Source organism: Stereum hirsutum (assembly GCF_000264905.1).
Source record: "Stereum hirsutum FP-91666 SS1 unplaced genomic scaffold STEHIscaffold_20, whole genome shotgun sequence".
NCBI classification, from domain to species: domain Eukaryota; kingdom Fungi; phylum Basidiomycota; class Agaricomycetes; order Russulales; family Stereaceae; genus Stereum; species Stereum hirsutum.
Window position 1 is genome coordinate 607,092 of NW_006763150.1, and position 22,593 is coordinate 629,684.

At 53.2% G+C, this 22,593-nt stretch overlaps 5 protein-coding genes across 5 annotated transcripts; 2 read left to right on the forward strand and 3 right to left on the reverse strand.

Moving 5' to 3' along the window:
- Nucleotides 1–555: 555 nt before the first annotated feature.
- Nucleotides 556–3,298, reverse strand: STEHIDRAFT_115863 (PTR2-domain-containing protein; the record flags this gene model as incomplete). Its single annotated transcript, XM_007310484.1, has 14 exons — nt 556–653; nt 719–780; nt 850–1,141; nt 1,199–1,359; nt 1,427–1,556; nt 1,616–1,679; nt 1,734–1,880; nt 1,949–2,286; nt 2,362–2,538; nt 2,603–2,609; nt 2,666–2,731; nt 2,794–2,834; nt 2,895–2,992; nt 3,030–3,298. The coding sequence occupies 14 exons, from the start codon at nt 3,296–3,298 to the stop codon at nt 556–558; spliced, it is 1,950 nt and encodes a 649-aa protein (XP_007310546.1).
- Nucleotides 3,299–4,371: 1,073 nt separating this feature from the next.
- Nucleotides 4,372–7,728, reverse strand: STEHIDRAFT_125963 (DUF590-domain-containing protein). The gene is made up of 5 exons (XM_007310485.1): nt 7,477–7,728; nt 7,135–7,417; nt 6,297–6,698; nt 5,458–6,238; nt 4,372–5,382 (listed from the first exon to the last, which is right to left on the reverse strand). The coding sequence occupies exons 1-5, from the start codon at nt 7,719–7,721 to the stop codon at nt 4,670–4,672; spliced, it is 2,424 nt and encodes an 807-aa protein (XP_007310547.1). The 5' UTR covers nt 7,722–7,728; the 3' UTR covers nt 4,372–4,669.
- A 1,538-nt stretch (nt 7,729–9,266) lies between these two features.
- Nucleotides 9,267–16,251, forward strand: STEHIDRAFT_142844 (uncharacterized protein; the record flags this gene model as incomplete). Its single annotated transcript, XM_007310486.1, has 6 exons — nt 9,267–9,438; nt 9,556–14,768; nt 14,846–15,004; nt 15,500–15,582; nt 15,732–15,855; nt 16,171–16,251. 6 exons carry the CDS (start codon nt 9,267–9,269, stop codon nt 16,249–16,251), a joined length of 5,832 nt encoding a protein of 1,943 aa, XP_007310548.1.
- Nucleotides 16,252–16,282: 31 nt separating this feature from the next.
- STEHIDRAFT_172679 (uncharacterized protein) lies at nt 16,283–17,891 on the reverse strand (the record flags this gene model as incomplete). Its single annotated transcript, XM_007310487.1, has 9 exons — nt 16,283–16,494; nt 16,576–16,669; nt 16,740–16,809; nt 16,870–16,882; nt 16,948–17,068; nt 17,143–17,238; nt 17,304–17,432; nt 17,497–17,649; nt 17,707–17,891. 9 exons carry the CDS (start codon nt 17,889–17,891, stop codon nt 16,333–16,335), a joined length of 1,023 nt encoding a protein of 340 aa, XP_007310549.1. The 3' UTR covers nt 16,283–16,332.
- An 831-nt stretch (nt 17,892–18,722) lies between these two features.
- On the forward strand, nt 18,723–20,870 carry STEHIDRAFT_125965 (uncharacterized protein). Its single transcript, XM_007310488.1, has 5 exons — nt 18,723–19,373; nt 19,436–19,691; nt 19,777–20,058; nt 20,127–20,339; nt 20,413–20,870. The coding sequence occupies exons 1-5, from the start codon at nt 19,312–19,314 to the stop codon at nt 20,767–20,769; spliced, it is 1,170 nt and encodes a 389-aa protein (XP_007310550.1). The 5' UTR covers nt 18,723–19,311; the 3' UTR covers nt 20,770–20,870.
- The last annotated feature ends 1,723 nt before the right edge of the window (nt 20,871–22,593 follow it).

Here is a 22,593-nt window from a genome sequence, read left to right on the forward strand (position 1 = left end):
GGTAGATGTGGATTCAAGTTGACCACCCAGGACTCGGGGATGCTGCTATTTGAACCACAGCAGTACCGCAAACAGCCGGTTCCAGGCGGGACGCAAGAGCTTCAAGACCAAAGTTCCCGAGACATGTACAGCCCGAGCAGGCCCACCAATAACCCTCAGCGGCGAGGATGTTGCGGTAGATTCAGCGTGATCGAGTACTTATTGGCCTTGTGTAGTCAGACATATCCCCAGTCCCTGCGATATGTGCCACATAGAGCGGAACAAAGAGTGGAACAAAGTCGTCGAACAAGCCGCGCCACGACTTGGGGAAGACACGTACGGATATTCCCGGCACGGGCAAAGGAACATCTGGTGCCACATGAAACTTACAAGGCGGCAGGGCCACCCTAACACCGATCCTGCATTTCCCAGTCAGCTTTGTCCTGTCAGAATGCTATCGGGTCTCATACAGCGTAGTCTTGATTTCGTGAGCATTACATTGCTAGAAAATCATTGCCGCCCGCACCAGTCACCAATCCACAACTAATCTGAAACCAGTCCACCCAAATGACTCTACTATTTCTTCTCGTGATCTGGCCCGACAATACCTTCGATGACACGGTCCTTCCCAATAAGACCCGCGGATGCCTCGTCGTCGTCCATCTTGCGGAAGACTAGGAAGTATATAGAATAAGCATCTTTTCTGGTGTACGAAATTTCTTCGAATAGCAAGACTCACATATCCAGATGCAGACTGCAGAGAGAAGGTTTGCGGCACCAATGCCGACGAAAGGCCAGATCCTGACAGGTTGGAGGTCAGCAACCGTCGCCTCCCGGAGATCTTGACATTGATCAATGTCGAATACTTACAGCTTAGGATCCACGAAGCTTGGGGAGACGATTAGAGTGAGTGCGCTGGACAAGGCATTCATGGACAAGACTATGGCGAAGACGAGTCCCTTCATCCTCTGTGGTGCCCGAGTGTACGCGATCTCGTATGACGTGACGTTGATTAGAATTTCAGCGAGGGCGGGGAGGGAGTACAAGGGAATTTGGGTCCAGATGGCGATGGGTGAGACACCTGTGCCAACCGTGCACTCGGTAGCAAAAAATCCGCAAGGCGAAGTCTCGTAGACTTGCCATTGGAGTATGGCGCCGACCACTGATGGTATCTAAGATGAGAACAGTCGACGATGCAGAACATGAAAAATATACGCACCCATACCCAAGGTGGCGATGACGAAGCCTAGGACAATACGTTTGATAGGGGAGAAGTTGATGCCCATTTTGCGCAACCAGGGGTACACGCCGAAATTCAGGATCGGCACGGCTACGATGATTGTCAAAGAGTTGAAATTTCCGAGAAGATCGTTCGGGGCTCTGTTTAGGGACGAACCCGCGATTGTTGAGCAATGGGAGTTTGTATACGAGGGAAATCAAGACATACCCGTTCGTGGTCATGGATGCTCCTTGATTGTTGGTAATGGTGTCGAGACCACCGTCAGCCATAGCGAAGATAGGAATGAAGAGGAAAAGCCTGCAAGCTTTGATAGTGCGCTTGATCTCATCCACAAAATCTATGTGAAACTATATTTAGTAAAATGGACACTGCACAGAACGGGGATATAAGACGAACCGTCATCCCACTTTACCCACCCAGCCGGTTTGTTGGGCAAGCCTCCGGCCGCAGCGATATTCGACTAGTATTACCAATTAAGTCCAAATCTACAGAGTGTAAACTGAGAAGAGCCTACGGGTCGAGCGGTGTCCCAGTTTTCGCCACCTTTCACAAGGCCAGAAACTCCCGCGCGAGAAATAATGGTCCGAATCACGTTTATCGTATCAAGGACGACAGACCCTTGCGGCGGTAGCTTTATCAATCTCTTGTACACAATCACCAACTGACGTCGAAATATCAGCAGTCACGTCCTTTACATGGGTTTCTCAAGATGAAGAAACTCATACTCACAGCAATAGGCATGATGATATACACGATTCCGGGGACGAGATACGCCAGCCAGAACCCGATTCTCTTCTCTGCGTAACTCGTCGCGACTTGCATGAATGCGCCGACGTTCACAGCCCAGTAGTATATCATGAGCATGGACTGAATGGTGGTGCCGGGATCGACGATGACCTTTTCGCCTGTCTTGAGCGTCATGATACTCTGGACCTTGACGGGAGATTGATCGCCGATGATGGGTGCGATACAAGGCTTAATCAGACCCGTTGCCAGAGCCAGGACGAGAACAGAGATGATGAAGGGAGCGATCGCATGCCCAGCTCCGATAACAGAGGGAATTGCAGCTAAAGTCAAACCCAGCCATCGGACAGATGTGGTCAGTGATTTCTCTTTATTATGATGGAAGGAGCTAGACTCACATATCGTCATGATAATGTGGGCCACTGCACCGATTGCAGTCCCAATGCAAATCGTCTTGAATCTACCCCATTTCGTATCCGCAAGAATACCGCCAAGGATGGGGAGAGCGTAGGCAAGAAACTGGAACGTCTTCACGATACCAGTGGCCGCGATCAGTCCAAGTCCGAGAGCACCAGCTGGTTGAGGGCAAATACGACCTTAGTTAGAACTGCCGAGTAGTGGCTCACTATCGTAACTGACCAGTTTCCTGTACGACAGCAGGATTGTCAGAAACGTGGAGCGATTCATAGCAGAAAAACTGACCTGAGTTCCAGCGGGAGGTGCTCCAGCTCCGTTACCTCCCGCAGGCAGAGGGCGTTGGATGAAATTCTAAGGATAAGACGGTCTGATCGGTGATGGTTCAAAAGTGCGCAAAAGGTCGTGAGACGTACTGTGAAGACACCGCTGCACCCATAGTACGATGCACGCTCGGCTAAGTGGACCAGAAAAGTCAGCGACGGCTTTCATGCACGCAACACCGAAAAGGACATACCGAACTCGACCAGACAGATGATATACGCGGCCCATGGGATCTTTCTTAAAGACCGGAAATCCGGCCAGTCAGAAGCAGATTGCGCCATATCTGGTCCACTGAGGCCATGATCCGGCGAATCAAAAATAAACGCACCCAGCTACCAAACGGAGCGTAGCCCTCTCCTCTTCCGTAGGTAATCTTCCGTCCTCGTCTCCGTACGTCAGAGCATCGACAGTAACCGCGTTGACAACGTCGATTTCACCACCAGACAACTGAGAGTGTTTCTCGTTCAGATGGTCGTCCGGACCAAGAACGTTCTTCACGTCCGGACCTCCGGTCTCGAAATCGGTCGCGATGGTTGGGGTCGCTGTAGCACAAGAGGAGTGATTATCGTCAGATGAAACGGTTGATATGAAGAGCATGTCAAGGAAAATTCACTCATGTCGGCTGAAGGGCTGAGCCAAGTCCAAGTCTACAACGATCCGAGCGTGTAGCAGCGAGAAGGCTCGGCTACGGACAGGAGACACAGGAGGGGACGCAAAGGAGAGAAGAGCTATCATCATGTGTCCCTATAAGTACTCGGGCCAGCGCTGAAAACTGAGCGCTATGCCCTGCGCTACCGGATACTATAATGGCGCGATAAGGGAAGCTCGAAGCTAGCTGAGGAGAAGACTGGAGAAGATTGCGGAACCACCGAGGGGTGGGAAACTGTTGAAGAAGTAGCAGGTGGAAGTGCCTCTTGGCAGAAGAATCTGACTGCGTACTGGCTGCCTGCAGCCGAGCTCGATAAGATTACCAGGACCATGTTCGATATGCTCTCCATATAGGCACGTCGGGATACCGATAATTCAGTTCGCGAGGGCATAGCTGGGCAATAGCTGGGTATGTGGTAAGAGGGAAGAACGGAATGGAGAAGCACAGATTCAACAGAGCACGATATCGATCCGAGAGGGACATGTAAACTTGAACTCCGAGTCTCACGAGGAAGCCTGTTGCTGGAAGTACGGTGAGCATAATCAGGAAAAGCAGTAAGACAAGGCTCAGGGATTGTCCACATATTTACTATATCGCTAAAATAAGTAAAAAGCCACTGAGATAAGACACGAACACGAGCTGCTGAAACTTTGTATTCTTCAGGAGTCGGAGAACGAGCGAAAAACTCATATGAGTTGCCGCCGCCGGCGATAACGAGACTGACATGCACGCATGCACGACCTGTGGGTGTCACCGCATACGATCGAACCAGTTGCAACTGGTGGAAGTGGATGGACAAAGAATCAGCAAGGCCGCTTCGCAATTGCGCAAGGCGACTCGCGTCGAATTCAACAGAGTCTGACGAGCGTGGGAAATTGCGTATATGAACTCCGCGCGGTTGACGAACATACTTACGCCACCGCCACAACGACGTCAAATCGTTGGGGACAATAGGGCATAATTGTAGCATTTTAATATCTTGTCTTGACTGTATGTTTTGCGGGGGCGCCAGCGTTGACCAGCGCTAGAAATATGTCTTAATGCGTATGCGTAGGTACGAATTGTATGTGTACATACTCTACACTGCTAAGAAATTCACGTACATCCACTGTATATCAATAAGTCCAATGATGGTCCGAGTTCGTAAAAGAAATATGCATCGGCAGAGACGACGCGAAGATGAAGAAAGCATATGGTAAGGGGAAAAAAAAGGGTGACGAACACAGCAAGCAAAACAAGCAATCGTGAATGGGGCTGCTGCTGCAAAGCTCGAACGAGAACAAACAGGTTCTCATAAATGCACACACACAGATCACGCATCACGCATCCTTCAGCGCCCTCCTAATCTCCCCCAACCCCTCATCGCTCTCCCAAAACGAACTAACCCCCTCCTCCCTCACCTCCCCAATCCTAACCTTCTCCGGCCTAACCTTCATCCCACCCTCCCCATCATCCACCACGCTCCCCAGCCCATCCACTCCCACCTTCAACGGATCCGCTCCGCCCAGCGTCTGTCCCGGTAAATGCGGCTTCCCGACCTCAACGCCCACACTCTTCAAATACTTCTCCTTCACGACTTTAGCCGACGCCTCGACCAACTCCTCCTCCATGCTTCCCTTCCACACCACCCTCTCCAACAGATGTTTAACGGCGACTCGCAAGATAATATACCCATGACTCGCACCCAACGCGATCAACAACGCCGTCAAATACAAATCTCTCGTCCTCGCCAACGCCACCACATCCGTCGTGCCATCAGCAGAAGAATCATGGTCATGGCCGGTGGCGAGACCGCCCGCGGTGAAAGCGTGTTCGCGCTCGAGGACGGTAGAGAGTGGGATGGCAGACGAGGCGGGACGGAAGAGGTAGACGAGGGCGGAGTTGGTCAGGGCACTGAGCCAGGTGAGGAAGGAGAGACATGAGAGCCAGGGGCCGATCGTGTCTGCGCGGTGCGGGAGGGGACGACGGAAGTGGGTTACGATTTTGAAGGCGTCGGAACGGAGTTCGAAGATGTTGTTCACTAGTGCCATCGCTGTACACCAGACAGTTTCAAGTGAGCATTCTGATCATGACAGTTAAGGAAGGGATGAATGGAGAAGGAACGTACCGGGCGCCAAAGGCCAGATAGTCGACCATAAGACGACGTACCCGAACTGTGTCACCATCTCGCTATAATCCGCAAACAGTCCATAATCAGGCAACGCGACCTCGTTCCTCACCCTCTCCAAAAACTCCCTCTCCTCCTTCCCACTACCACTACCACCCTCACCCTCCGCGAACCCGACCCTCTTCTTCTTCCCCGCCGCCCCACCACTCCCCGCCACACTCCCCGAATTCGACCTCTTCTTCCCGCCCGTGACGCCCTTGCCCGCTCTGAACGACTCCACCGCACGCATAATATACGGCATACCGACCTCGAGGAACGTCCCGATGACCTGATTCGTGACCGTGAACGCGAACATCTGGTTCTGCAGCCTGCTCCGATTCAACTTATTCTTCCCCTCCATCACGTCCGTCTCGAACAACTGATGATATTGCCCCGCCGGGATCTTCTCCGATGCGGCACTTAGCTTCCCACCTGCGGTTGTGAGGGTGGTGTTGAGGCCGGTGGTTGGTACCCGCGAGGCGAAGGAGGTGGAGGAGTGGAAGGCGTGGAGTTGGACGAAGGACATGATGGATTCGCCGAAGGGGACGTAGACGAAGGCGGAGAGGGCGAGGCCGAGGTAGGCTACGATGGCGGAGAGGGAGAAGGTCTTGATGGTTATGGAGGAGTCGAAGGAGGATTGGTGGCGGTGGTTTTCCCAGACGGTGAGGCGATCGGCGAGGGACAGGTAAACTGACATGAATTGGGGGACGGCGACGACGAAAAGTATGGTGGGTACAAGTGACTTAATAACGAGAGTCAGCACTGTGAATTCGATAGCGAGCAAGAAAAGGACGACATACGATATATTGATGTCCGGGACCTGTATAGATCGTCGTCACGAATGCTTCGAAGACGAAGATGGCTGTAAGGAGCGCGAAGAGGACTCCGGCGAAAAGAAGTATGACTGGTAGGCTAACGAGCATTCTCAGTTCGCGTTTCCACCATGGAATCGGTTCGGTAAACTGTGCTCTCCGTTTCTCCACGCGGAAGGATCCCTGGGTGCCCCAGCGTACTGCGAACATTCGCTCTTTGATCCGCCACCATTCTGTGAAGACGACAGACCAGACGAAAAGGAAGACGGAGTATGGGATGGAATATGGTGTTCCGAAGAAGTGGAAGAGGACGCCGGCTGCAGCGACCGGGATCAATGCGTGGGTGTACGAAACGAGGAAGGCGAAGTAGAATGCTACAGCCTCGCCGAACTAGGAAAGATCAAGAGGGGTAAGTACGAATGTAAATATGAAAGAATGACCAGAAGAACATAATGAACGTGAATCTTTTCGGTTCTACCATTCATCATACGAATGCTGTGGTTGATTGGTAGATATGTCTCCTGTTCACCAGCTCATATAATAATTGCACATCACTGAGGCACGGTCAGCACTGTGACCGCAGTGTAGTACCGTCCGCTTCGAACGAGTTTAATTCAGTTGCAATCCTCGAGACGAATGATCGTGTGACAGGTTTTTTGCTGCAAAAATGATTGAACAGATACACTGGTTTATGCAGGTGCCTGTGATTGTTCGATACGAAGCACCAATTGAGGCATTGCCATTTCTTGTGCCTCACATGAAAAAAGCTCCGGGCCACAATATGGTACGGTGCTTGTACAGCATTCCGAAGTAGAAGAAGACTTACCTCGCTTCTGATGGTATCAAGCTGCTCGAAACGGATGTGACGCTTGGTGAGAGAGCGCAGCCATGCCTCGTTGAACTCTGGGTCGTGAATAGTCATGATAGACTCTACACGATCCCAAATTTGGGAATCAGGACTGACGCCGAGACCGCCATCGTCTGGGGTTGTGGTGATGTATTCGTGAACCAGCCGTAGACGGTCAGAGGGAGAGAGCTGGCTTGGGTCAAGTTCGCGATCATTTCCAGGCAGACTGGCAGTGCTGAGACCATTGAGAAAGTCGGAATGTCTGTGGAATATTTTGTGCATGAGTTCGGTTTGAAGAATGTGGTATGACGTGACCCCTACCTTTCACGCTGTATTAATTTAGTAAGCTGCTGTTTCGACGCACGAACAAGAACGATAAGCTGTCCCTGCTTCTCGCCCCGACGACCGACGGCGTAAAGGCCAGCATTGTGAAGAGTATCGAGGAGAGCGGTGTACTGAGTCTCCGCCTTTGCGGCCTCCTCACGGACCTGTTGTTTCGAGAACGAGGTGGACGGGGTGGCCTTGAAGACGATGACGAGCTGCACGTCTGGCGACGTGGAGGACATGGTGGTTGTGGAAGAGAAGATGGGGAGCACGACGTCGATGGCGTCGTGGAGGGTGCCTTTTCAGCGTTGCGTACGAGGTACGACAGGGGGTGACATCACGCGCCAGACGGTGGGTGCTCGGTGGTCGAGGCGGGCCCGGCGTAAGTTCGCACGGGTATATCGTGGGTTAATTATGGCGGTTGCCATGTCGCCTCGAGTCGGCGCGAGGCACGCCAAGGACGGAGAACCTTCCTCGTCCGGATTATTTTCTGCCTGTTTTCTGCCGATTTGCGCACTGGCCGGTCCTTACTCGCCTAACAGTCTTTACTCGTCTCTTTGCCCCGCACATATCTTACCGCTCCAGGTCAGTCTCCTCTTATTTTCTACAATACAGCCCAGCTGACGGCCCCAATAGAGTCCCACACCACGACGGTGACCAATTCCTCAGCTAACTCGTACCGTATCTCCACACGTGTCATCCATTCAGCAACAACCCTCTCTCATCCCAGACGACGACGTGCTCTCTCCTTCCGCGCCCGCAGTCGCGACGAACACATTCTCCCGACATCGTTCCAGCCGACGACCGCTTCTTCCCTATCCGGCCCATATACCTCTTGCTCTCAGATACCCCCATCTTCATCACAGCCCATACCTTCACGTCATAATACGTGTAACTAATCGCGCGCTATTCTCTGCTTGCAAACCGCCCGTTATCGTCCTCTATTCGCCTTCTGCTGCTGCATCCTTGACCGACACCCCGCCTGCCGCCGTTAATACGTGAGTCCGTCACACTCTAGACCGTCACTTTCGCATACTCATTACATCTATGCTTTGCCTTTGCCTTTCGTTGATGGAATGGAACCAGTCTTTGCATGTCTATATGTCTTTGACGTTAGCTCTGGACTCACACGACCCACATACATAACCCTTCAGAGGTCAGTCGTCTGCAAATTTTCTCGCCTCTTGCGCCTCCTGTCCCCGTTTCTTCGCCTTCTGCCCATCTTCTGCCCGATGTGATGGGCGCTCTCCTCGTCGTCGAGACTTCTTTTCATTTACGTCCGTCGCCCTCCGAAAATACACCCGGAGATCTTTCCGGCGCAACTTCCGTAAAGTGGCTCCGTGCGGATCTCACTCTTTGAACGCATTCAAAGCCAACCCCACACCGGTGGTTATTCCCCCATCAGAATCACTCGTCAAATGCTTTTCTATCTCTTTTTCTCTTTCTTCTGGCTCTGTGGGTCGCCGTTCTACAGCTTTTGATCGACGATCTTTGAGCACGGTTGTGTTGGCGAGTTGTCGCCACAGACCTCATTGATCACTGATTCTCGTCATTCGCGTCGGCGTTGGTGCGCATCAAGCCCTATTCTAAGCGCCGTCCGTCGCTATGAAACAGGACATACGGAAATCTTGTGACTCCGCCCACCCGCACCCCACCGTGGCTTTCCGTCCATTGGCTGCCTAGTCCGTCTATAGAAGTCATAGAACGAGCCTTAATGGACACGTAAATAGAGAGAAGGTGTTCCGGTCGGCGTGCGTATAGTACTTATACTGCAGCTCCTTCGGATGATGGGCGGTTACGCCCCCACGCCCACCTTTGAGCGGTCGTCGTGCGACCAGACAGACCTGGACTGGCTGGCACGATGCGGGGTAGTGAGCGGTGCACGGGAGGAAGTCGTCGTGAGATGGTGTTGGGTATCGTTCACCCAGGTGCTGAGCTTGCTCCCAGTTCAACTCACATGTGACCTTCCCACCTTCGCCTTTTTCCTTTCTTCTTCTTTCAAAACCTTATCCTCCCACCCAACGTGTCGCTCATACTGACTATACGTCTCTCCATCCCATCCCTATGCGTCAACAGACATAGACACATCCTCAGACTCAGACGCAGATATCTCCGCATCCGCACTCGCATCATACATGGCCTTCTTCACCAACCACGCCGACGAGATGTCAACACACCGTCTCGCCCGGTCCTCCTCCACCGCCTCAAACCGCACCGATCGTCGTCAACGCTCGACTTCCACTCCTTCCAACAACGCTTCATCGCATCCCACCTCCGCCTCCGCCTCTACGAATCAGGCGAATTCAGTCTCCCCAACGCCGACCTCGTCACTTGACCCGAAAGACATCAGTGCCGGAGTCCAGGCGCATGCGCGTGTTTCTGGGCGAGGTGGAGGTGGTGGCGATGGTGGTAATAACAAACCCCCTCGGCAAGGTCCGAGTACCAATAATCATCGAAAGGACCAACATCAACATTCGTACAGGCCACAGACGTCGCCCGTACACGAGGGACACACCCCCTTGCCTAATCCGCACTCCCCACCACCCCAACAGTCATTACCGTTACAATCATCACAAATTCAACACGCCCTTCAGACACAAACACAAGGGCAGCAGCAGCCGACACAGAAATCAACGCGGCCGCGGTATGCGAGTACGACGGCTTCGGCGGCTGTTAGGGGGAGCAGCGCCACGTCAGGCTCGACGAGGGAGCGGACGATGTCGAATGCGGTGAAGGATCGGACGACGGCAACGACGGCGACGGCGACGGGTACTTCGAATTCTAATACTGCGAGAGAACGGACGACTTCGGCTTCTGTGCGGGAGAAGACGACGACGGCGACTTCTGCGTCTGCTGCGTCTGCGCGGGAACGGACGGCTTCGAGTGCAGCGAAGGAACGGACGACGTCGGTTGCTGGACCGAGGGAACGGACGACATCTACTACGACAGCAGCAGCGCGGGAACGGACGGCGTCGACGTCGGTGAGGGCGACGACGACGAACGCTGTACGAGAACGGACGACGTCTACCTCTGGGTCGAAAGTGGCTGCTGCTGCTTCGGCGAGATCGAGTGCGAAGCCTATGGTGGCTGCTTCGACCTCGAGCTCCGGTGCCGCTGCTGCATCCACTAAAGTCCAATCAGCTTCGAAATCACATCGCAAGCCGCCTCCCTCCGTCTCGGTTTCGCGATCATCACCTTCTCCAGCACCGGCCCCAGCATCAGCATCAGCACAAACGGGCGAAAATCCCTCACCTCGTCTGACAGCGTCAAATAATCTCTCTGCGTCCACGTCCACCTCCGCATCCACTTCCACACTCACTCCCACATCTACATCTACGTCTACATCTGCGGGCGCAAAGGGACCGTCCTCGCCTGCTGCGAGGAGGACGTCGTCGAACCCTGCGCTGAGGTCGCGAATCACGACGTCGGCTTCACAGTCGAATTTAAGACAGGCTGCTGCGACCGCGACCGCGACTGTCAAAGCGAATGCGAATGCGGGTCGACCGAGTACGGCCGTCGAGTCTACTACAACGAACTCTGGTGGGGCTGGTACGCCAAGTCCTGGTGCTGATACGACGACGTTGATGTTGACCGATTCGCCTCTTGCGTTGACGCCGCCTGCTTCTTCGACATCGTCACCTGGGTCGTTATCGCCACCGCAATCGGCACAAGTACCTTCTCCGAGGACGTTCTTGAGTTCTTCGAGCGCAACGGCTACGCCTACCACCGCCACACCCGCCAACACAGCAGCAGGAGCAGGAGCGACAGCTCAGAGCGATACCGCACCAGCTTCGAGTTCTCCAAAAGCGACCCGACAGAATAGAGGGCCTCAACCCGTCCCGATACGGGTTCCCGTATCCTCGGAGCCTACGAGACCCAGTAGTGCGAGTACGCTCGTTTCTCCGAATGCGAATGCACAGGGAGTCCGACATCATCTTACGGCGACCTCGCTCTCACTGAACGACCGTCTTCCCTCGCCCGTCTCGCGCTCCAACTCTGCGTCCCCATCTCCCGGACCCGTACAGCCACGCAAACTTTCGTTCCCCGGCGATCATCCGAGTAGTCTGACACCAGGGTATATTTCCGATAGTGGGGGTGCGCATGGCGGGTACTACTCGGGTGGGAATACGAGTGCGTCGGATTATGATAGGGATGGGAGGGAGGGGAGAGAGGGCAGGGAGGGGAGGAATAGGGATAGTAGGGATGTGGCGTCGAGGTTGGATGTGAAGAGGTTGTTGAGTAAGCCGGCGGCGCCGTCGAGGGCGAGTACGGTCAGTATAACGTCGGAGACGGAATCTCTTGTGGGCATCGGGCTGGGAGGTGCAGGGAGAGATAAAGAGAGGGAGAAGGAGAGAGAGAAGGAGAGGGATAGGGGAGCGTATGCTTCGGCGCCGGAAGATTCGAGGGCAAGGAGGGCAGTGGCAGGGGTAGGAGCTGGGAGTAGTGGGGGTGAGATGTCTGGGGGTGAGATGTGGTCGAGGAGTGGGAGTAGTAGTGCTGGTGGTGGTGGCTCAGGGGCGAAAGAGAAGGAGAAGTTGAGTGGGAGTAGTAAGGAAGCCGCTGTCGGTGCAAGATTGTCGCCACATCCGCGCGCCAGCTCAGCGGATGAGAAAAAGGTCGGGCATTCGTCCAGGGAGTCGTCGAGGTCCAGGAATCCTATTCTCGGTGGTACCTCCACAACTGCTATCATCTCCGCCACCGCCACACCTTCCCCCAAGGAGCAACCATCACCGCGAGAACGCAACGTCCTCCGGAAAAAGTCCTCCGCTCGAGCCCAAGCGGCTCAGGCACAACCACCAACCATCCCCGAAGGTGGTTCGTACGCCCAACGTTCGCCCGCCGTTCCTGTCGTCGCCGCTTCTCCATCCCACCTGCACCCTGACGCCACAGGCAGAAGCACGAGCAATAGTCCGAGCTCTAGTCCCGTTCCCCGTGGTGGCATCCCGTCATCATTAATGCCACAACGCGCCAGGCCGCCATCATCGCCCATCGGCCTTAGTCCTATTCGTGGGACGAGCCCCGCCGCCAGGTATAGCTCACCTATACCTTCGCCGAAGCTTAGTCCGGCGGCCTCGATAGCTTTGGCGTATAAGGAACAGGATACGTATCGTCAGCAATTAGAGGCTGTGGCGTCGGGTCTCGAACCGGATCAGGATCAGGAACCTATCATTTCGCGGACGAATCATAGGTCTTCGTTGCCGTTCCGGACGTATCTGGTGTCTCACGAGGCTACTACCGCAGAAGCTGCGAAGAAGAAGGAGGAGGAGGAGAAAGAGAGAGAGAGGGAAAGAGAGAGGGAAAGGGAACGGGAAAGAGAGCGAGAAAGAGAGCAGGAGAGAGCAGAGGGTTTGGAGGTGGTACTGGGCGATGAGGACTCACCTGGCGGACCTTGGTATACCGTTTATGGGGGTGAAGCAGGAAAGGTGGTCGCAGCGGATACCGACGATGATCGAACGTGGACGTATGCCAACGCTCAAGCCAAGGGTGGCGTACATATTCCTGCACCCATCACCAAACAATCCTTGACGAGGAAGGTTTCTGGCAAGTGGAAGCCCAAACCCACGCTCATCACCGAGACGCGGGAGACTACTCGACCTCGAGAGCGAGTGGATCATTCCAGGAAACCGAGTCTGCTTGATAGGAGGTCTGCGACGTTGCCGAGGGAGAGGAGGAAGAGTTTGAGGCTGTCGTTGGAGGAGCCGGAAGATGTGCGAGTTGATTTCCTTGCTGGTGATAGCGTCCCGGCTCTGCCGCCTATCGCCGGTCCGTCAATGTCTTTGCCCAGGCGAGCAACCTTCGATGAGGGCAGTCCCGGATCTGCGCTGAGTGCGAAGTTCGGGAAACTCAGGAAGGGCTTGAAGGTGGAGGACCCGCTGCCGTCGCCTGGAGGGAAACTCTGGAAGTTGATGAAGAGGATAAGTACGGGCGGCTTGAGGGACAAGTATAACCAACCGCCCGAAGACCAGTCGCCTCCACCACCTGTTCCTGCGCTGCCGAAGGACCTGTTGAAAGGGGTAAACTCGAGGATGACGTTCGACGTACAGGCGCCAACTGAGAATATGTTCTTGGTTGAGCCTGGTGCCGTCGAGCGGTTCATCGGGTCCAGAGCCTCGATGTCTGCGGTGCGGCCATCCACTCTCTCAACTCCGTCGTCATCGTCATCTTCTCGACCCTCGACGGGAACAAAACGACCTTCGACAGCGAATCCTCAGAGCAGAAGTGCTGATGCAGGTCCAAGCGGGATTAACAACACATTTGCTCGGCCGAGCACGGCTACCCGGTCGTCTTCGCCTCAATCCTCATCTGACAGGGCCTCCTCGAAGTTCTTCCACCGTACCCAGTCAGCCCGTTCTTCATCATCATCCTACGGCGAAGAACTGCCTCCGCTGCCCAAGGGTATGGGTCGTAATATTATAGCCCATAGTGAACAGCGTCGTCTGGAACGAGAAGGTGGAGACTCGCCCACTCATGTGCTCTCACAGCCCGTGCGCTTGGTGCGTTCTGTGAATGAAGCGTTCGACACACTGCCGAGCTCGTCTTTCAGCTCTCCTAGCAATAGCCGACCCTCTTTACCCACCCCGCCCCGACGCCCCTCACTCAATGCGGGCCCCACTTCGCCTTATTCCCATCCTCAAGGCTCGCCTGATATTGGCCTGTTCTCCGTCTCTGACGCAGTAAATACGTTTGCACCACGGCGGTCGAACAGTCGTTCAAGGGGCTCGCATGAGGAACCCGCCAATGGACGGCCCGGCCTGCGCATACAACCCCCAATGCCACAATCCGACTTCGGACTGCCCTCTTCCACCATACCCACGACCTCCGATGTATCATTATCATTCTCTTCTTCATCTTCTTCATCTTCTGTCCCCCCTCCTCGGCCTGCCCGAAGCACTCGCAGACCGACCAACGGTTCCCAATCGTCTGAATCTTCACGGTCTCCGACATCTGCTTCCGTTACCGACTCCCCAGAAACACCTGGACCTTCATTCATCTCTTCCACCTTGGGTCATCCCACGATCGTCTCTCCGCCTATATATCGCAGCCGAGACTCGACAGGGGCGATCAGCAATGCGTCCACTGCTCGCGTGCGACGACACTCCCCATCGCCATCACGCTCACCCGGAGCAGGGAAATTGAAGTTCAGAGAGATGGACAATGTCCCGAGACAGGCGTGGTCGGAGCAAGAAAAGGCAAAGAAGTGGGATGATTTATTGGAGAGGAGCGCGAAGGCCGGTGGGACGCTGCATATCGGGCAGGAGGGACTCATGTCAGACAATATTCGGTTCTCGGTATCGGAGGTCTCCGACTACTCGGATATGGGCTGAGGTCGTTGGGGCTCGACATACACCGTTCTATTCATGTCCAGGTCAGGGCGGGACATCCATCGTCGCCAGAGATGACGTTGCGGAGTGTTTGGGAGATGTTGTCTCTCGGTGACTGGGCATTTGGGGCTAGTACCCATCTCTTGCATGCTTGGGCTTTGCGGGTTGTTCTATTTTGCTGGTCTAGCCATCTTAGCATTAGAGTGAGTCCATAGCTCATATGCTCTAAGTGTAAACCGTCTACTGACTGTCTTTGTCCTTCTGCAGTATTGTATATATATCCCCTTAAGTTTCCTTTTGCTGCATACACCGTCTACACGCGCACTCTTTTGGCACCTGATGCTTGATGTTCCGCATTTGACACTCGACTTGGACAACATTATACTTATTCTACGTCACGACTCCTTTCCTTTCCTCGCTCTCAACTTGTTTTGTAATTCGCATGGGCACTGAAACGTCGTTCCGTCCAATATCTCCATCGTTAGTACTTAAGTATTTCGCTCTTTCCCGTGTTTCTTTACCAATCACTTGTGTTCCCTTGGTGGAATACTCACTTCAGTCATCGCCCCGTTAGCCAGTCTAGCATTCGGTCATGAATCAAGAAAATATTTCTAGTCAGTGTATCCCTTGAGACACCCACTCGGCGTTTGATACCAGCAGGATGGTAAAATATGATATAACTTTTTGTATTGTGACAGTTTACGTCGTATTGGCCGAGAGACTGCCAAACTCTAGCAAGAAGGGTCGACTGCAGCGACCGCGTAGGCATTAAAAAGCTACAGTATAAGTTGTGCCTTCAAGTTGCGCATGAGAACTCGCCATTGGATGTCGAGTAATAAACCGATCGCGCGAGGCGTGTCGCTCGCAACTCTGCACTTGATAAACTAAGCCTGCTCGCCCGTAAATATTCCTCCGTGTTCCATTTACAAGCCAGAGTGAGCACGGATGTCCAAAACCTGCCGGCGGCGGAGAGAAGACACAACCGGAAGCGGCCGAGTGGAGCGGTAACCACGCCGTTGTTCAGAAGCGGCACAGAAGGCAAATCTTGGCGACAGTAAGTTCAACTTGCTGTCTCGAGAGTGCCGGCGGCTGAGGTACTTCCAGACGAGCGGAGGCAATGGGGTGACTCGATGGAGTGCCCGACGTTAGAGTACTGATGCAGTCGACAGTCACTCATCAGGAGGGTCGTAAAAGTCTGTGGCTAGACTCGTAACCACTGGTATCTACAGCGGGTATGTGTCGGATGCGCGAGTACAAGCTATGGCCCGTGGCGGTTGTCTCCAATTTTCCGAATCAGAGCCTCCCTGGATCGGATTTAGGGTAGATGGTTTTATCCGCTAGACCATGATCTATTCAATTGCTATCCAAGAACAATGTGCCCAAAAAATACGCGTATGGAGCATCGCAACGAAGCATTCAATTTACATCGGAAACCAGACGCAAGGACTAAAATTCAGAAGATAAACCAAGAATAAAGAGAGGGGATACTATTTATGACTTTTGGACCGATTTTCGATGTTGTGCCTCGTGATCAGACAGCATGCGACTTGAAGTCAGTACCATCAGAACTGCCGTGCGCTCCGTACTCAGCATCACCTGCAGGCTCTGACCCTTTCTGGAAGCCAGCGCCGTCGACCATCATGTCTTGGTTAACGTCGATGCGAACCTGCGTCTGCGGACGGCGCGAGTATTGCTAGGGAGACCGCGAAGGTCGGAAGTTATCAGCAAACATGCGGAACTGGTTGAAGGAAAGACCGGTTGTCAGAAAGCATACATTGAGCTTGATAGTTTGGTGGTTGGAAGAAGAATCCTGCGTGGTGCCGACACGGTACTTCAGCCGCGAGTTCAGGGTGGTGAGGACCGTGTTCCTATAGGTGACGCAGAGACAGATGCTCTCAACATCCTTACCAGGTCAACTAGATAGAATGAATTACGCACGTGTAAACTCTGCCCATGCCAAGAGCGAACAGCATGTGGACGTTGCTCGTGGGCATCGTCGTAAGGATAGCTACCAGCGCAAAATGGTCGGCGTTTAGGCGTTATTTGTTCGAAGCTAGTATAAACGTACCCAGGTCACACACCTTCCGCAGACTCGGCGTCAGAGAAAGCTCAAGCGCAAGATGGTACTAGGTAGCGACGAACGTACCGTGAAAATCGTCACCGGAACGGCAGACTCGAGGGATACTTTGATAAGATGTTCGATCATGCTGTCGGTCTTTTGGCTGAAGCCCGTCCGGTTCTTCGTCAAGAAGACAAGTAGCATGCACCTATTCAGAAGGGGGAGTACATTGATACAATAAGTTGAAGGACTGCAGTCGTCAGAATAAGGCGGTGAACATACGTGATGCTAACGTCGCAAGCCGTGGCGGCAGCCAACCATGTATCTGCCCAAGGCAGCAGATTCGTATTATTTGAAACCTGTCCTACTTGCAAAGCCCTGCCAAAACATTTGACTCTCAGCCAGGTACTCTGAGGGGGGAAACTAAACATAGGAACACTCACAATACAGACGCGACGATGCCAGAAATGCATGAAGCCCACGATATAGCAGATACAATGCCAAAGATGATCCAAGACTTCGTGAGCCGTTTGATACGCCACGCCAAGAAGTGCTGAATTGGACAGGATGCCCTGTTTAAGTTCAAGTCGATAGATGGGTTACTGGGTTGCAGTCGCGATCGAACAAGAAACTTACATGACACTGAGGATAGGTACGACATTGTACATCCAGGGTGTGCTCGCAGTGACGGTAATATCTCCAAATCCGGAGACGGTATAGTACCATATGAGGGACGCGTTGAGGCATACGGCGAAGGTATCAAGGATGGCGAGGTATGAGACGAATGTGCTATAAGAAGTCAATTATGAGACAAGAGAACAGCAGGTGTGTATGAATGAGACGCACGTAGTCTTCCAGCCATCATGGAAGCAGGCAAAATAGTACTCGTAGAGCTGCATGATACAGATACCGTAAACGAAGGTGTTAATCATTGACGCAATCACGAGAGGACCCAAGACGAGACCAAGGTTGAGCCCGAGGGCCATAGCATCGTCATACGTATATCCATTGAGTGCGGCAGCAGCAGACATTTTCAGTCGAGACTGTCGGAGGGTGGCCGGAATGGGAGGGGATTAAGGCTAGTCGCACAGCGCTGTCGTCGACGTGCAAAAACAAGAAGGCAGAGATATGGCGGCCACTTTCGAAGACAGCCCCCACATTTGCCATATGTGGGGTCATATAAATCTCGTTCAAGTAATGACGGTGTGATGCTTCCTTGTGACAACGGATAGCGGCGTTGGTGCTGAGCATCCAGAGAAAAATAACCCGATGAGTCCGTATTCAAGGGAACATCTATCCTCCCTTCCGACCCGTTTTTTTCAGAGCCGCTGAGAGGGCATTGACGGTGCACTTCGTGTTGGCAGCGGCCAGATGAATTAAGATCGGCATTGCCGTTCTGGAACAAGAGCCTAGTCTTGCAAACACCAGACAATGTCGAGCCCTGCAGGGGCTCGGGAAAAGACCATAGGGACCGGGGTGGGTTACCTACGCGCATGCCTGAGTCCGAGACGGAGTAAGATGCTATCCAAATGGGAGAGAAGCGACGGCAAATTCCTTCCCTCCTTGTGGGATCTATATGGACCAAAAGCGAATCAAAATCCGCAGCGAAGCCAAGAACACGAACCTTACAAACACGGGTTAAGCATGTTCCCAAAGCTACCGAGATTAGATATATTCGAATCGCGGATTTATTAGGAAGCGCTGGGAAGAGTATGACGACGGCCTTGTCGAGATCGGAGATACATAAGGAAGCGGGGGAATGGGCGGCTGAGGTTGTCACATAGGCCAGGGTGGGCCAAAACTCGTGTACCCAAAGATCTGCAAGAAGGATCGAAGTAAGAATAACAAATATCATAGCTCAGATCGTTTTCCCAAAGGATACCGGTGTGCCTCGCAGTTCAAACGAAGAACTAAATAGACCTTCCGTCGGGCTGCAAGTGGTATCCTCATCCTCTTCCCCGCTCCCATCATTTATCGCTCAAGTCATGACTTCTGAGTTGCGTTTCTCCACTGAAGACGGTGGCAAGACTTTCACACGAAGACTTTTTGGTCTGGAGGCTTTTCTGGGTACAATTGCGCACGTATTTGTGTCTCTGTGCCGTTCCACTGTAGGACTGACTTTAATCGTGTTCGAGTAGCGGTGCCAATGATGGCTTTGGGTTCTTCTCCAACACCCTCAAAGTTTCTTTCCGTACCCAGCCATCGGACATTGCTCTAGCTGCCGCAGTGAAATCCGCCTGGATTCGTCTCCGCCACCTCACGCCCATCGTCGGCACCAAAACGGTCGTTGATTCTTCGTCTGCCTCGTCCTATCTCTATCAGTACCATGTCCCTTCATCCCCTGCGGACGTCGAGAAATGGGCGAGCGAAACCATCGTATGGAGCAAGGAGAAGAAGACAGTCCTCGAGAGGGACGATGGTCTGAAGGTTCACTGGTGGACGCCAGCTGACATGCATTATGACTATGAGCTGCACGTTGGTCCGGACGTGCAGGACGGCGTGTGGCATTTCCTGCGAGTACCTTTCGACCCTTCTCAAACCCTCGAACATCTATTGACGCGTGGCTGTACCACAGGATCATCGCGGGTCATCATTGTGTGGACGCCCGGGGCGTAGTACAACTCTTCAGTCACTTTCTGACCTACCTTGAAGAGCAGGTTCAAGGCAAGGGTATCGACGTCAAAACGCTCAAATGGGGAGACGAGACGCCGCGGTTGGCTCCTTCCTCGATCGTCGTCGCTCTCGAGGCTGCAGGTTTGCCGTTGTCTCTGGACTCTCCTGCCAAACCTGCGCCTTCCACCGCTGCCGATGCTGCACCTCCTGCTGCACCTGTGCGTTAATACTCCTCTCCTTCCTTCCTATTCCTTCCTTCCTCAGATCGTATCATAGTTTCTGACGATACTGCTGGTTGGATAGGTTTTATTCCTCCGTTCGCATCGCGCGGTCGACCCGAACCACCCGACTGGGCAGCGCACGTCCGTCATTTGGCTGACTGAGGACGAGACATTGAAGTTCCGCCGCGCATGCAAGGCCCACAAGTACACCGTCACTCAAGCCCTAACGGGTATTATGTGCCTCTCAGAGGTCGAGTGGGTGCTCAAGCGCTACAATGACGAGACTGAAGAAGAGGCCAAGGCAGAACTCGAGGCGTACAAAAACTCTACCGTGATCCCGAGCTTATGGAACATCATCGATCAGGTGCGTTTGGTCCTTGTTTGAGTCAGGCATGACACAAGATGACGGGCTGATATCGGGGGTCCGTTCAGAGGTATAAATTCAAGGAATACGCTCTGCATGGAAATGAGAAGGGATCCCCCGCTCTCGGCGTCGATGGTTTCCCTATCATGTTGGACATGAACGCGATTCGGAAGGTCGTAAAATACGACGAGAAGAACAGGAAGGTTCTGCGCGACATCAGCCAGTCCGCCCTCTGGGACGGTGTCGTCAAAGCGGCCGCGGAGGGCTATAGCTCAACACCGGTACGTGCTTTCTTCATCCCAAAAGTAAATATCTCTGCTCACCTGTACTTACCGTGGTCGGGCGTCTTCGCAGATGACCTTGGAGAGTTACATCGAACGCGAAAAAGGCAGTACTGCAGCCTCCTCTGCCTGGGATCCACGCGGTTTCCAGCTCCCCGCCTTTGTCGCATCCTCCATCGGCGACATCGACGCTTTCGGTTACTTGAACAAGTTCTCTCCGCGCGTACAGAAGAACGAGCCTTCCTCACTCGTGGTGGAGGAAATTTGGCAGAGCGACAGGATGGCGGAGGCGGTGAAGATGGTTATGTCTTGGCAATGGAATGGTCGCATGGTAATCAGCGTCCAGACAGGTGCGAAATATGTGTCTCAGAAGGCGATGGACGCGTTCATGTCGACTTTGAAAAGTTGGGTGGACGTTGTGTCAACCTGACGTCTGGAGATTTTCGTTGGTGTACCCCCTTGAACGGCTTTAGATGCTAGACAATTACATACCAGTGTCCTCGCAACTTGCTTTGTTTCATGCGTACGCGCACTGTTGACCACCATCGATCATGATTTGGAAGGAAGGACGGCTCAGCTGAGGTCGGAACTTTGTTGCTTCGGAAATGGCAGGAGCGACGAGGTGGCGCGGTTCCGCGGCCCGCCGGCGATATTTCTTCCTTCCTTTCGGCCTCTTCGGCGTTAACTCTCAGTGTGCGATCGGCGATGTGATGGTTTGTCCTCCATGAGCTCGCGGCTAGTCCGAGCCCTCTGTAAGTCGATGCAGCCGTGCTTCTGGAGAACAGGAACTTGAACAGATTACGACTCAGACAAGTTTTCCCGTCGTTCTTGAATTTCTGGTCAACCATCACCATTTCTTACCAGCATCACAGTGCGCATCGTGATCCGTGACTTTAGTGGTGTTCAGATGTTGCCATCTGATGCGGGCTTGCAAAGCCTTGGATATTCTCTGGCTTTGGCGATTGTGTTCCGTTGCGATCTTCCGGATCATGCAGCTGTACAGAAACAGTCTGTATCTAGATCTGAGTGCTTATTTCAATGTGAAATCTCTCGCTTCTTGTCGAATCTTCAGCTCCTGCTTCGGTCGTTACTCTTCCACCGACACATCAAGGCCACTGCGGCTGCCGAGGGGACTCCTTGACGACCGAACCATATCCTTGTGGTAAGTACAGCCACCATTGGAAGGTTGAACTCACTCGCTTAGTTTCTGCACATTCTACGCAATGGCGCCCATGCATCCTAAGTACCACTGTGATCTTACTTGACAGGTACTGTCGAAGAGGTTAAACAAGCTGGGAGAGGTATGGCCATCTTACGATCAACCATTCATCGACATCTCTCGTGACTACGCTTGTTCGTTGATGCTATCGACGTTATGTAAATGCCCTTGTCTACCCTGAAGTGGTCTATCCTTATACCGCTGCAGATCGGAAACGCTCAACGCAACCCCCAGTTCATATACATCCCGAATTCGCCAAGTCTAAGCTTTTCTCGCCATATGAGCACATGAGCCCCAGCGCGGCCATCGCTCCCTTGACGATGTCAAGGATTCCCTCAAGCCTTCTGGGTTCTTGAAAGTGTGGACGTTGACAAAGGTACGCTGACCGTGGTCCTTGTGTAAGTTGTCCGACTCTCCCTCTCTTGGGCGTTGATCGCGTTCATGTTTCAAGTTTTTCCGATGTCGGGATTATTACCCTCATTACTTCTAGGCTGCTGAGGCCCAAACACCCCGCGTTGAACTTGAACGGTCTTCATCCCGTCTTCGTGAGCCGAAAACGAAGTTCACTCAATAGGCACGGTGATCGTGATGGGAATACTGCGCGCCATGTTTTTTCTCGAGCCTACTAACCTTCTGAGAACGACCTGAACTTCCTTCTTCTTCTTTTGTTTTTCCAGAACAGGCATTCCCGCACTGCGCTTGGAAGAGTCTACCATCTTCACCGCCGCATCCTGAATGTTTAGACTGACGCTTATCATTTCTTGTTGGGCTGTCTTCCAACCGTGCACATTATTTATCCATCCTTCTGGCCCATTGATACTCTTGATGAACCCGACGGTGCTTTACGACACGCTCTCGGGAACGTTGCATTTTTGCTGAACACTGTGGCCGTCTGAATCGGACATTCCACCAAGTACTACTACAAGCACACTCCATATTCTGGCATTTGGCTCATGCGGTATATCGTATACTATCATAGCTTCTAAACAGCCTCTCGTCGCTCGTACTTCACTCGGGATACTTCATTCCAGAGCA

Bases quoted from the DNA above. Each gene is read 5' to 3' on its own strand.
- STEHIDRAFT_125963 (XM_007310485.1), bottom strand. From the start codon at position 7,721: ATGTCCTCCACGTCGCCAGACGTGCAGCTCGTCATCGTCTTCAAGGCC. The intron at 6,699-7,134 runs GTAAGTCTTCTT...GATCTTTCCTAG, and splicing joins TTGATACCATCAGAAGCGAG to TTCGGCGAGGCTGTAGCATT. The intron at 6,239-6,296 runs GTATGTCGTCCT...CTCGTTATTAAG, and splicing joins GTCCCGGACATCAATATATC to TCACTTGTACCCACCATACT.
- STEHIDRAFT_125965 (XM_007310488.1), top strand. From the start codon at position 19,312: ATGCATTATGACTATGAGCTGCACGTTGGTCCGGACGTGCAGGACGGC. The intron at 19,692-19,776 runs GTGCGTTAATAC...CTGGTTGGATAG, and splicing joins CTGCACCTCCTGCTGCACCT to GTTTTATTCCTCCGTTCGCA. The intron at 20,340-20,412 runs GTACGTGCTTTC...GCGTCTTCGCAG, and splicing joins AGGGCTATAGCTCAACACCG to ATGACCTTGGAGAGTTACAT.